Raw genomic sequence first — 14,500 nt, 5'->3', positions numbered from 1 at the left:
TTGTAATTTCGTTCTGGTATACCAGAACGAAATTCAAATTTCAAGATATCTTTGCTAAACAAATTAATCTGCAAGAAATGTTTTGTATATAAACATTATGTAGCCAAAGGTTTCCAGTGATATTAAAATCTCAACTTTTTTTGAGAAAAGTGGGGGGATGTTGCTGTGGATCACGTAATGCCCTTTTAAACTATATGTAATTTTTAAAAATTAATAAAAAAAATACTCAAGAAACTTGTTGTTATGGTGACCGAATTTCTCCAAAACTGAGCATTTTTGCCCAAATTCGACCTCACAGATGGATTCATTTTCATTCCAAATTTATATACTTTAGACCAACAAGTGTTTATGTGTACTAAACATACTTGGGTTTTTCACCCGGCATAAACAAAATTAAGCCCTGATTTTGTTGGAAATAATTTACTCCTACATCTTATCCTGAGGTGGGATTGACAATACAAGTGATCATAGAGGGGGTTGGTGAGGCCCACCATTGGTAACATCCTTGATTTGTATTTTGCTCTTGTAAAAGTATTCCAAGCGATACCGTCTTTTTGCTTGGATGTTCGGTTGAATAGTCATTTCCTTTCAGAGCTTTGGAGAAAATGTGGTGAAATTTGAATAATGTTTAGCTGCCGATCAGTTTTGCTATAGTTTTGTACATAATTTATCAATTTTGCATGGAGCGCTTACATTTTGACGTAATAGTACACTGAAAAATGTTTGTATTTATTTTGGTATCATGGATAAATGGGACACGATTAAAATTGGGATTTCAATATCCGTGTCTTCGTACCTCATTCGTTTGTCGTAAACACTTAATATTTTACCCGATATTAGATGTCATTACTAAATATAGCGCTCCATTTGTCATCCTAATTCGGAATTCCCCGATGACCAGTATCACTTTCCACTTTCCTGCTCAAAGTGTATCAATCTTAGGCAAATTTGATTGAGCTTTTATTCAGATGCCGGATGTATTAACCCGTAGGCTATTCAAGATACCTTTGCCTTCCTTCACCATTCTCTCCTTTACATTCTTAATGCTGATCTCAATTATTTACAGCTTGTATTAGCTCAGTGTTTTGAACAATGTGCCTCAGAAATGCGTTCACCTTGAACATTGTGTAAAAGGCACATTTATGACCTATCCTATCCATCAGCACTTTCAACATCAGAACTCTCAACTCACTAGCCAAAAAAGAAGAACTTGCTCATGAAGCCGCACATTATGGCATTGACATCATATGTCTGCAGGAACACCGGATTTGTCACAATGACTCCCTCTTGCAGGAAGATCTGAATGGATACAGATTAGTCACCTCTTCAGCATGGAAGAACCAAAGGAATGCTGCCACTGGTGGAGTAGGCTTCTTAATCTCACCAAGAGCCATCAATTCCTGCATGTCCATTATTAGTCATAATGAACGGATTATGGAAATTTCTCTGCTGGGCAATCCAACATCCACAGTTCTCTGCTGCTACAGTCCACATAACGAACAACCTGAAGAAGCTGTTATCTCCTTCTACCAAGAACTCTCTTCTACAGTTAATGCCATCCCAGCTCATAACTTACTTATAATTGGAGGAGACTTTAATGCTCAGCTTGGGCCATTGGATGCTCTCTTCACACCTGCTAAAGAAACCAATAGAAATGGCAACCACATGAAAGACTTCCTGCAGGAACATAACCTCATAGCCACAAACACAAGGTTTCAAAACCGCATCAACAGATTATGGACACATAGGCGTCCTAATGGCCAACTAGTTCAACTAGACTTTGTCCTGGTAAGAAAGAAGTGGATCAACTCAATCAAGAATTCACGTGCATACAGCTCCTTCGAGGGTGTGAACTCGGACCATAGGATTGTTTCATGCAAATGTCAAATCAGCTACCGGAAATGCAGAACTTCCATGAAAGACCCAATGAAACGTATTGACTGGAAGAAGGTTACCAGAGACACCATCCTGGGTGAGCAGTTTGTGGTAGCAGTCTATAACCGCTTCAGTTCTCTACACGATGAGCTACAAGAACCCAATATTAGCACCACTTATGATACCTTAGTTGCGGCTAATGAGGAAGTTGCACTGGAGATGCTCCCTAAAAAATCAAAGCAGTCCTACAACATTGCTGCATCAGACAAAGTCACTGAGGCAAGAGATGTCTTAAAGAGTGCATCTATGAAACACAATGCTAGATCCACCCGAGCATCACAAAAGCTCCTCGAATCGGCCAAAGTTACTCTTGATAAAGCCTACACAGAAACTCTGGAGTCCTCTATTCAAAAGAAGACAGAGGAACTTGACAACCTCCATCATGAATATAAACATGCAGCTTCTTGGGAACTCCTCCGGGAGATAACTGACACCAAATCTGCTCCTGTGGTTAGAGTGAAAGGCAATACATCTGAAGAGCGTCGTGACAACTGGTTTCTACACTTTTCCAACTTACTAGGGAAACCAGAGCAAGACGTAAACCTTGAAGATACGTTCTTTAACAGCAATGTCTCTGACGATCTCCCAATACACACTGGTCCATTTACTATGGAGGAACTGCAAAAGGTCTGAGCAAGCTCAGCAAGTCAAAAACACCTGGTCCTGACACCATACCAGCCATGTTTTGGAAAAACCCACTCTTCCATCAGCAACTGCTTGATTTCTGTAATGAAACCATGAAGGAAATAAGCCAAAAGCCTTGTCAAGATCCACAATTATACCTCTCCCGAAGAAAGGGATCTTTCACAACCATCAAATTATAGAGGTATCACACTGTCAGCACTTGCTGCCAAGCTGTATAACACTATGCTGCTCAACAGGATTTCTCCTCATCTAGATCCTATTCTCAGACGTAACCAAAATGGTTTTCGCAAGGGTAGATCAACCACACCACAGATTCTAGCCCTTAGAAGGATAATAGAAGAGCTTAAAATCTCAAAGAAGCAGGCATATATTGTGTTTGTTGACTTCTCAAAAGCTTTCGACAGTGTTAACCGGAAGGCCATGCTGCATATTCTTCGTAATTATGGGATCCCTCAGGAGATTGTGAATGCTATTGCAATAATGTATGATAATCCTTCAAGTTTTGTACAAACAGGTGATGGACCAACTGAAGAGTTTCTCTCTACTGCTGGAATCCTGCAGGGCGACACCTTGGCCCCTTACCTTTTTGTGATAGTGGTAGACTATCTCCTCAGACAGTCGATAGACACTGACAAGTCCAAAGGGATTGACATCATGCCCAATAAGACGAGCAGAGAGAAGAACAAGTATTTAACCGATCTTGACTACGCAGACGACATCGCTTTAACAGCTAAGTTATCACAAGATGCCCAAGATCTTCTGTCATCTTTAGAAGATGCTTCCGCCAAAGTTGGCCTCTTTCTCAATTCCAAGAAGACAGAATATATGTGTATTAATGGAGATAAGAACCCAACTCCAATCCTTTCTCGGGATGGCACACAACTCAAGGAGGTGTCGGACTTTAAATATCTTGGTTCATTTGTTGCCGACAGCAAGAAAGACTTTCTGACTCGCAAAGCTCAAGCATGGAAAGCTTGCAACAAACTGCACACCATCTGGCAGTCCAACATATCAAGAAATACCAAGCTTGCCTTCTTTAGAGCCTGCATAGAGAGTATCCTCTTATATGGAAGTGAGACCTGGACAATGAAGAAAGATCTTCAGGACCGTCTTGATGGTACCTACACCCGGCTGTTGATGAGGGTTCGAAATATATCCTGGCGTGAACATAAAACCAAAGCAGAGATCTATGATGGTGTTCCACAGGTGTCCTCCATCGTTGCTCAACGGCGAGCCAGATTTGCAGGCCACTGCTACCGTGCAAAAGACCAAATAATTTCAGATGTCATCTGTATGAGGCTTCCACGAACATGTAGAGGAAGAAGACCATTCAACTACATCGACTGTGTGGCAAGGGACGTCAATCAAGAAATTAATGACCTCCCAAATCTGATGGCTGATAGAGATTCCTGGAAAAGAATCGTAAACTCTTTCTCGGATGCGTCCGCAAGATAGATAGATTGTTAAACTCAAGTCATTTCGTAGAGCTTGTTTTCTATACAAGTTTACATCGAGGAAAGCACGATTTGTTTTTGGCCAATCAATTGCTGCATTTCTCAGAAACAAAAACCCGCTCAATTGAAAATATTTTTACATGGAAATTCATAAATAAATCAGCGATCGTTAGTTCGAGCTTTTTGCTTGTTTGTTTAGTGGCGAAGGAGTACAAGCTGGCTGGGACCGATACTACGTTCGATATTGTATAACCTTGACACATCCTGCAACACAACGAGTAACCTTTTATGCTCCAGATACTAGTAGCAGTAGTTCATCCTTTAGCCATATCATATGTCTCGTGTTAAGTTGAATTGTGAAACAAATTACACTGGACTAGACGTTTAGATTTTATTGACAGAAACAGATATAGCGTTTTCAGAGTTCAACAACTTTTATTTTGTACGCTATTTCATAATAGTCAATGTGTTTGAATATGGTTTACGAGTATCCGTATTCCTTGTCCGACATGCTGCTTCTTCTTCACGAAAACGTAGACCTGATGACTACATTATTATGGTCAATATGGTCACGGATTAACCGTTTTAAAGGCAATTATCATGTCTCCGGCAATCACAACATTATTCCTTATATGTAAGAAAAATAATTATCAAGCACGAATCACGTGGTTTTATTTAAAGCAAACTCATAGTGACCATAAAAACGGTCCCCCAACTCAACACACTAAGAGCTGGTAAAGACAAGTGTGACAGCACTAACATCAATTTTATTGCAGCAGTTGACAATCTATATAAAGTACATCAGTCCAATTTCCAGCTTTTGCAAGACGTCGTATGGTACTAGCCCACTGGAGTAACGAACTAAAATACAAACATTCCTTTGAATATACGCGGGTGTTTTTAAGTAATGAGATTGGTATAAGAATTGCAGTAGAAAATTATGAATGTATGGCAATAAAAGTAGAGTGTGTGGTGCTGCATGATATATTATTTATTTATTTACTTATTTATCTATTTATTTATTTATTTATTTATTTATTTTAATTTTTTTTAATTTATTTATTTTATTTTCTTTCTTTCTTTCTTTCTTTCTTTCTTTCTTTCTTTCTTTCTTTCTTTCTTTCTTTCTTTCTTTCTTTCTTTCTTTCTTTCTTTCTTTCTTTCTTTCTTTCTTTCTTTCTTTCTTTCTTTCTTTCTTTATTTATTTATTTATTTATTTATTTATTTATTTATTTATTTATTTATTTATTTATTTATTTATTATATGTAATGTATATCATCAACACGGGAACAGTGCTCGATACCATACAAGGTGTCCCAGAATGATTTATACCGTGTTTGAACAAAATATCAAAAATATATAGTCAACAGTGTATCTAATCTTAATAAGTGCAATACAATGCCACACATGTCTCCTACTAATTCTATGACTTTCATGGAAATAGCTTGATTCGTTTTCGCGTGACATTGCTATTACTGAAAATGGACAACAACGGCATGTGTGTAATTTACAGTGCAAAGGTGTGGATCTTTTATCACCATCGTCCAGCCGCACTGTGCAATATATTAGAGAAATCCTACATTCTTTTACAGGAAATACACCAAATTTGGCACAGATATAGAGCTTACAATGCTAAATAATTCTTGATATGGAATTACGTGAAATATTTCACTATGACATCAGACATTTAGGTTGAAAAACATACTTTTTATGTGATTTTTACCACAATTTTTACCCAAATTGTCATTATTATAGAGGATATAACTTCCTCAAGCATCCTCCGCAGTAAAATGTTATCTTCTTCGTCACATAGCTGTGGGTTTGCCAATATACTGTGGACATAAATGCATGCTTTGACACTAAGGACGAACCTTCTCTATGCTTTTATGAAAACTCCATCTCTGCCGGCATTTCAAATGATGAAACTCACACACCGCAATAATTGGCTTCAAAACTGCCGCCAAAGAAAGAATAGTTTAAGGTCACTCAAGCATAGCAAATCCTTTATTCCATACAAGGATTGACTATTTAGTAGAAGTAAGAACAGGACACAACAAATATACTGCATAACATTTTCCAAATAACTTTTACAGATTTTCAAAATAGGTTGCTTTGTCAAAACTTGGATATCACCATTTTTACGCAATCCTCTCTAACTTCTACTAGAAACGTCCAATTTTTAAATTCTAAAAAATCTAAGAAAGCTAAATATATGTAGAACTTACAATGCAAAACAGTATGACCAATAGAAATGCCGTTCATACCTAAACTAAAAAATTCCATCTTTCTTCGGTATAAATCATTCTGGGACACCCTGTATTTGGTAGAGCTTGTAATTCAAATTGATAACTATACACTTATTTTTTAGTTTGTCAATATAACGGTATTACACGCAAATCTATAGAGAAAAAATTAATTGTGCACATTTCAAATCACATTATTAAGTATTATTGAGTATCGATTCGCGTGTAACACCTTTATTTTGACAAACTAAAAAAATATTGTCACGTGTTCCTATGTAATAGCATGGTAATATTCGTATTGCGCGGACTTGGATGTCGACCTTTTCCCATGATACATCACGATTACATCGCAAACCGCTGGCGGCGCCCTTATTGTCAATAGCGAGAATTGCAAATATGAATTGCCCATTAAAGGAGTATTTTGTGTTCTTAGCACCCTTTCTTTCATTTGATTCCGATTTTGCGTTTGCGAATTTAACAATATATTTGCTAAATGAACTAATCTGCAAGAATTTTTTGGTACATAAACATTATGCGGTCCAAGGTTTCAAGTGGTATCAAAAGCTCAACTTTTTTGAGAAAAGCGGGAGCACGATGCTGTGGATCGCGAAATGCCCTTTTAACTGTGTACATTCGTCCTTTAAGGGTAGACGAGGTATTGTTGGTCGAAGCAACCTAAAAAATCGATTTTCATTATCTAGATCAATATATTATTGAAAAATAACACCTTGATGTTTTGCAAAAGTTCATTCTACAAATCTTTGCAAACTTTAATTTGATTTATTGTTTTTAATGAGTTATGTACGTTTTACAAAAGTGTTGTTGTTTCAGCCCTCTTTACAACACAACTCAAGAACCGCAGCACCTATAAAAGTAATCTGTGATATTTTAATTCTTCTACACAATCGCTATGAATTGAGCAATGCAATTTTTGCCAAAGCTCACTACCATTCGTACGATGCTGTGAACTACCAAATCACAACAGTTTAAAATACCTTAAGGCCATACACTGAAATAATTGACAATATAGGTAACGGTCATTCAGAGTTTGCACGACGACAAGGTAACAAGGGATTGGTGTTTATTATGCTTGTGTTGATCACTGACAAATCCACTGGTTCCGTTTGGTTTTTGCTAAAGCTCCTCGATCCAATCAGAGCGATTTAAATTGGAAAAGGTACAACAAGACAGAAATAGACTTGAGAAAAAAATATATTTTTATCTGCTTCTTAATATCCGGCATTAGGTTTCTATCTCATCAACGGTTTGTTTGTGACCTGAATCTAATAGATATATCCTATAACACTTAATTTGGTGTTTGTGACACTCTGCACTAAATTCCTATAGAGGTGTTGCAATTTCTGCTCGTGAAATTAGATCATGTGGTACGTGTTTAGCTCAATAAGAAAAATGCAAAAAAGGTCGTTGTAACTTTGCCATGCCCGAAGTTTGACTGTATATTATCCCTCGTCTTACTAAGGGAATACCTACAGATTCCGGTGCACTTAAAACGCTCAAATAGCTCTCAAATGGATTATGTTAATCGTACCTACATTCTTTACATTCAGTTTAGCCGGGGTAGTGTGGGTGGTTACACTTCGTAGGTAAGGGAAACAGGTATCTTGGGGCACAGCGATTTTATTTTTTCTCTTGCGGTATGTTGAGGTTTAAACTTTTATGTTTAAAATAATATTTAATATATTAAAATATTTCAATTAGAAAATCGAACTAACTATTGGAAGAGAGTTTAAATACACAAAAGGTTTTGCATGACTTAACTATTCTTTCCAATAACATTTTTGAATATTATGTGCGTGTTGCAGCTAAAAAAAAACAATGCTTGTAGAAACCCCTATGCTAACAAAATACTATACCTCTACTGTATATAAAAATATTATACAAGATATATTCTCAATTAAAACACTTTGCTATCATGGTTAAATTAGTCCAATATATTCAATATAACCCACAGAGGGTCAGACACAATTATCCATAATTAGTTGTCCTGTATCCAGTGTTTAAACCATGCAGTGACGGTGCAGAGAAATACCACGTTATGCACCATAATCTGAACTTTTAATGAGATAAAAGGGGCGGCCAATAGGTTCGTAGAACAAGGTACAACAAGAGTATAAGCCAAAATCTTTCTATCTTACTCTTGAACATGGTCATTGCATACCTGAATGCACCCGTCTCAACTTTTCTTGAAACCTCAAGATTACCTTCTATGTCAACAAAATGGAAGTCGTAGACTTGCTCCATGAACCACTCTTCAGTGAAGTCTCACCAGCAATGATCACCAGCAAACCTGATATTATGAAGGTAGGTCCTAAAATTCTTAATAGGTTTCACTAACTGGAGGCCATAACTGGACCACAGTGTGGTTGCTTTAGCTATCGGACCCTCTGCCGTGAATGGCAACTTGACAACCCGAGAATAGTGTACAGCACACAATCCGAGAACAGATCCATTCCTACCACCAACCTTCTTCACTTTCCTACCACCAAAATTTTGAAATTGAATGATATATGCTTATAATTGTACTTTCATTTGGCAAATGATTTGTCATCAAGACTCTCCCTGAATCTCAGAAAACAGTGATGAAGACCACGACCCATGGAAACCGAGTGATGATCTTCGTAGGGGTTGGGGATTCAGGTGCTTCCACTGAATGGGCTCATAATTCGATTGATTAATGTATTATCACCTTTGACCAAATATAGATTAAACGTGTCTCGGTCCTCGAGTGTATAGGAGGTGGGGACCTGATTACATATGTTTGCTTGACGATTCTGGAACCTCAGACACCCTGGAATATCCAGATGTTAATGGATTGATGTTGAAAACACTTTCATCAGGGTTTTTATTTTTTGTGGCTATCTCATCTTTCTTGCTTGGTTATTTATTCATTATCAATGCCAGTGTATCAGCACGCATATCTTTAGTGGTAACATCAGCAAGTCTTTTGGATCTTGGATGATCTTCATTCTCATTCCATCCTTGAACTCCAAGGACCATTTCGTTGCTGTTCAATATCAAGGACTTCATCACCCGCTACAGCAACTGTACATTGTTAAGTTTCCGCCGGGAGCAAAGTCCATGATGACCATGTGTTCACTTCTAGTAGTACCCGTGAATTCAAGTAGGTAGGCTTCGTCTGCAGGGTGTCTTACCTATATACAGTGATGCAAAAATCGAATGTTTTGAAGGAACAAGTTTCCATCACAAGACCAAATTCATTAACGTGCGGTAAAAGTAGCATACCTTGTTCTACGAACTTTTCACCGCCCTTCGTATGATGTACACATTGTTAAGGTTTTGCAACTATTTTAAACTGTTGCGATTTTGTAGTTCACAGTATGTTGCGAATTGGTAGTGAGCTTTGGCAAAAATTGCATTGATCATTTTATAGCGAGCGTGTAGAAGAATCCAAAAATTACAGATATACTTTTGTAGGTCCTGTGGTTCTTGAATCATGTAAAGAGGGTTGAAACAACAACACTTTTGTAAAACGTACATAACTCATTAAGAGCCAGTCTAATATTATGTACCCAAATAAGCGGGGATGTGATACAAAAAAATAAATGTTCTCTAAAAAATTATATTGGTACATATTAACACCATATTATGTACAATATGAACATGCACAGCGCCCTCGTTCGACTGAAATAATCTTAAAATTTCAGCCTCTCTGAGCCTCGTTTACAAATGACAAACTTTGGAGGGGCATAACATCTTGCGCCATCGTCATCCCAACCTGCATTTTGCATTTTTTGGAAGTAGCAAATGGTTACATCACAAAAAACATGAAAAAAGGTCCCGGGAAAAAGGTTGGGACCTTGATGGCGCATAAAAACACCAAATCAAATGGTTTAATGCAAACTTCAAAGCATTAAAGAAGCCAATACATGTACTCTTTAGCGCTGATTTAAGACATTATTTGTTATTTGTTAAAATTGTTGAGAATTAAAGAAACGGTTATTTTAAACCTATAATGAAGAAACGAAATCAAAAGTTGCACTTTTGTGTTCTAACCAATGAAAGCACGGCGCTAATTCCAATGTGCTTATCAATGAAAGCACGGCGCCAGTGATCTTGTTCGCGAACGCTTTGTGTACAAATCAATAGGGCATGCTATGGCGCTTCCTTGGCTTTTTGGATCTTTGTGTCTTTATTTCTTGAACAATTATAATATACCTGTCTTCATTTAGGATATACAGGGGTGAACATATAAACTTGTACCTTAATTCTTTGGGTTACTGTACATGTATATGATTTGTGTGTATAGAAAGCAAAATTATATTTCTACGCTACTCAGATTTGGTACACTCCCAGGAGCGCTTTCACCGGGTCAACCGGCGTCTTTAGCGGATGTTATTGCTCTGAACATGCTGATGCTGAAGATTGTTGTCCCGGTGAAAGCGCTCCGGTGAGTGTACCAAATTTGAGTAGCGAAGAAATATGATTTTGCTTTCTATTGATAACGCTACGTATGGATATACATCATTACATCAAAGTGTTATTTTTCAATATCTAATGAAAATCGTTTTTTTTTTTTGCTTCGACCAACAATACCCTGTCTACCCTTAATGACCCTCTTTAAGCTAACCACCACAAGTATATGAACGGCCTCAAGTTGAAAAGCAGAACTCGACATTGAGAGCATAACCTTTTCTTTCATTATTATGTTTTAAAAGAATTGTGATATTGATACTCAATTATTACCAGAAGCCAGTTAGTCGTACCTACGCTAGTTATAAAGGTCAGGTTAAAGTCATTGTCATTGTAATTTGTTTAATACATTTGTAAATGAACTCTGTTCAACTTGAATACTGTATTCCCCATTCTTTAGATCCAGTGGGTGAGTTCATTAAGGCTCAACAAAGGTATTTTGTTTCACATATAACGCATACCTCAACCACTTTGGTATTCTATCCTTACAAAACGCAGAAAAAACGGTATCTTTACTATTTGGGTTCAAAAATCTGTTAAGCCGTAAAATCTAATGTAGGTATAGAGGAGGAACTTTGGGTTCCTTCCCATCGAATTATTGATTACTTTTTATGCAACATGCCTTATCATACCAAAATCTCTTTAAGAGTTCAATGACTGCTGTTTTTAGCCCTGGTAATGGTTGTGCAAGTATTTGTTAAGGTGTGGGTTTCAATTAAGTTATTTTGTTACATAAACTCTACATTTATTCATCGTATGCAGCTATAGTGCTCAAAGTATCTGTATGTAAAAAGATGTGGAAGTGAAAGTCTTACTGATCAGTTTTAGTCCAACTACGCAGTGCGTATTGGGTGGCCCATAGGGGGAAATCAGAATTTAAGACTATCCCTGTGCTCAAGGTATAGTCTACACCTTCTCATGTTGCTCTCGGATCATTTTCAGAGGAAGCGATCATCCAATGCGTTAATTGCTTTTACACATGCAATGTTATAAAGCAATTATGGCCGTTCAATTAAGCCTTTCGCATTTTACCACGGCACAAGAGTAAAAATGTATATATATATGTCTATCCGATTTTTTGGTTTTTGGTGTTTTTTTTTCCATGATGTTATTTATATATTTACAGACGATAAAAAACCACGAGAGTAGCAGGTCCTTTGGATAGGACATTAAGCCGTCGGCCCCATATAAATATAGACATACGTACATGTGTATTTACATGTATGTAAATCGCTGTCAGTTTCAAAAAGATTCATAATGCCCATTACCTGGTTGTTTGAAAAATCACCTTCGCATAGTAAGTATTAAAAGAAGGACAAAATTAATAAACTTTTTCTTCCTAAAAGCACACGCGATTAAGTGGTCTATACTTAAACATTCTGACAAATTACCTTTAAAGTTGAAAGGCATAAACTTAAGCAGAAGAAATCATTGGTTAGATTATCAATAATTACACAATTCACACGTTTAAACGTCCTAAGCTAAACATATCGATTAATACAATGTTGTCTAGCACTCACATCCCCTATCAATGTCAGACAAGACGGAAACTATTGAATTCATAATGGCCCTTGAGATAGGTAAATGTGCCAGACGCATCATTTTCTCCCTTTCTATACTAAAGATTTTCCCTACTGCTGTTATTCATAACATTTTCAGCTATCCTCACACCAAAATTAGCCAGGAGCAGCACGTATTTTATCCCCTTACACGCGGGTCCAAAGTTTTGATCATATTCAAAAACATCAACATTTTAGTTTTCCATATTCAAGTTTCCCTAGAAATATATTGGGTCGGTTCAAATATTTTGTTGTGTAAATCAATTGAAGACTGTAGTGGAAGAAGTGCCAAAATACTAGTTCTGAGAAAATGGGGGTTTGAAATAGATCTGCTGATCATAAACTTTATTATTTTGTAGTAACACTTGCAGGAGTAATTTTATATTCACTATTATTTTTTTTAAAGCTATAAATTAACACATTTTCACTTATTGATTTTCTATAATCAATAATCGATATCTTGTACTTTTTTTTACTACAATCATTGGTCAGCTGGAAACAAATGCATTTTGTAAAAAATTAAATGACAATATAAGTTAGAAGTATATATTTTTGGAATGCCCATATCGAGAGGAAATTGATGTATCATTTGTGTAAATCGGATGTTGCTTAAAATTTGACCTCGTTTGACCTTTGGTTGACCTTGAGCTTATTCCTCCCTACTAAATGTTGTAGATATGACAAACCATATATTTTTGTAATCCTTGTGACCGAGCAATTTGACACTAATTTGATAGTGATCAGACCAATTTAAATTTTTGACCCCAGTTGACCCCTCATGTGACCCCTAATTCTGCGGGGTCATATCGGAGAAAAAAACATTATCCACTGCGGTCTTCAATTGCATGCTAACCCAACATTTTTCATGCCTATCGTCCAGTCAAAGGTATTGTTGAATTACCATTATTAATTGTACTTATTGATTTATTAATGAGTTTACAAGTTTATTGAGAACTAACGATACTAAAACTGCTAGCATTTGTGGTTTCGTACGGTATCTTTTGTTTGAGTTACACAACAAACGTGGGCAGATACTGATCAGATATAGAAAACGTCATCATCATCATCATCATCAGTCGGCTGCGGAGCAGGCGACTACAAGCTTTCTCCAACTGTTGCGATCTTGGGCAAGCGAAACAATTTTGTTTGGCTGCAACATCCCTTCAGTATCTCCCAGGAGGTGCTGTACATACTGTAAGTACAGTGTCCGTGGCCGTCCCGGTTTCCTCTTCCTATGTGGTGGAATATAAAGGGCATATTCTTTCACAGGCTCGTTATCTTCAAGACGCAGTATATGGCCGAGAAATGTGAGTTGATGAATCTTGATGCTGGCAACCAGTGGAGTGGTGTTGGTCAGATTGTAGATGGTTTCATTTGGGATCCGATCCACACGCTTGATGTGACTAGACCTTGACCGTGGTGACGTTTGAAAAATGGCTTCAAAATCGAAAATTTGGCCTCCATTTTCCTCCCTCCCCCTCACGATGTGGGTGATAGCGGATATTTGTAATGAGTGTCTGCAGCTTAGGGAGCAAGTGATATAATGAAAGATCAAGCACAATTATCAATAATATCATCATCATATCCAATGTTTTCAAAAATGCTGATTACATTCAACTGATCCTTTCATTTTTTTGAGGAGTGTATATTTGACAAATAGAGTATCGCGAGATCAATGATGATCAACAAGCTTGCCGCCGTGATGTGATGTGATCAAGCAAAATCAGTCGGAAGTCGGAAATATTGATTTTCAGATACAGCAAAAATAAGGGAAATACTTTATTTTGTTGCATATTGTTTTGGTAACACTTCAACTGTTCATGTTCACTTTCCATGGGGTTTTCTGCACAATGTAGCTTTGCACATACTTTATAAATTTATGTAGAAATCTGGAAATTGAATATGCCTGACTGATTTTGTTTGATCACACCACACATATGATAAGCCACTATCGGGGCATAATAGCTGAAAACCAATCAAATTACGTGAATGAGGAAAACATACATTTTTTACCCTAGATGCTTTATTTTCACCGTGTCTTTTGTGGGTGGTGAATAAAAAGAAAATGATTTATGTAAAATCGTCATTTGTAATTTTTTAGCGTTAACATTACTGCATTACCCTTAAACTTAAATGTTTGACATTGCTGAAGGCTATGATCCTTGTTAAGAATATCGAATATCACTATGATGAGTGCAGTGCTTACAAGAT

At 36.9% G+C, this 14,500-nt stretch overlaps 1 protein-coding gene across 1 annotated transcript; it reads left to right on the top strand.

Moving 5' to 3' along the window:
* The first annotated feature begins 605 nt into the window (after positions 1–605).
* LOC140170723 (craniofacial development protein 2-like) lies at positions 606–9,115 on the top strand. The gene is made up of 4 exons (XM_072193957.1): positions 606–610; positions 1,164–2,154; positions 8,496–8,600; positions 9,002–9,115. The coding sequence occupies exons 1-4, from the start codon at positions 606–608 to the stop codon at positions 9,113–9,115; spliced, it is 1,215 nt and encodes a 404-aa protein (XP_072050058.1).
* The last annotated feature ends 5,385 nt before the right edge of the window (positions 9,116–14,500 follow it).

The sequence above is a fragment of the Amphiura filiformis genome, chromosome 15, assembly GCF_039555335.1.
Source record: "Amphiura filiformis chromosome 15, Afil_fr2py, whole genome shotgun sequence".
NCBI lineage: Eukaryota > Metazoa > Echinodermata > Ophiuroidea > Amphilepidida > Amphiuridae > Amphiura > Amphiura filiformis.
Note: the sequence above shows the minus strand (reverse complement) of the source record. Positions and strands in the feature narration are given on the sequence as shown.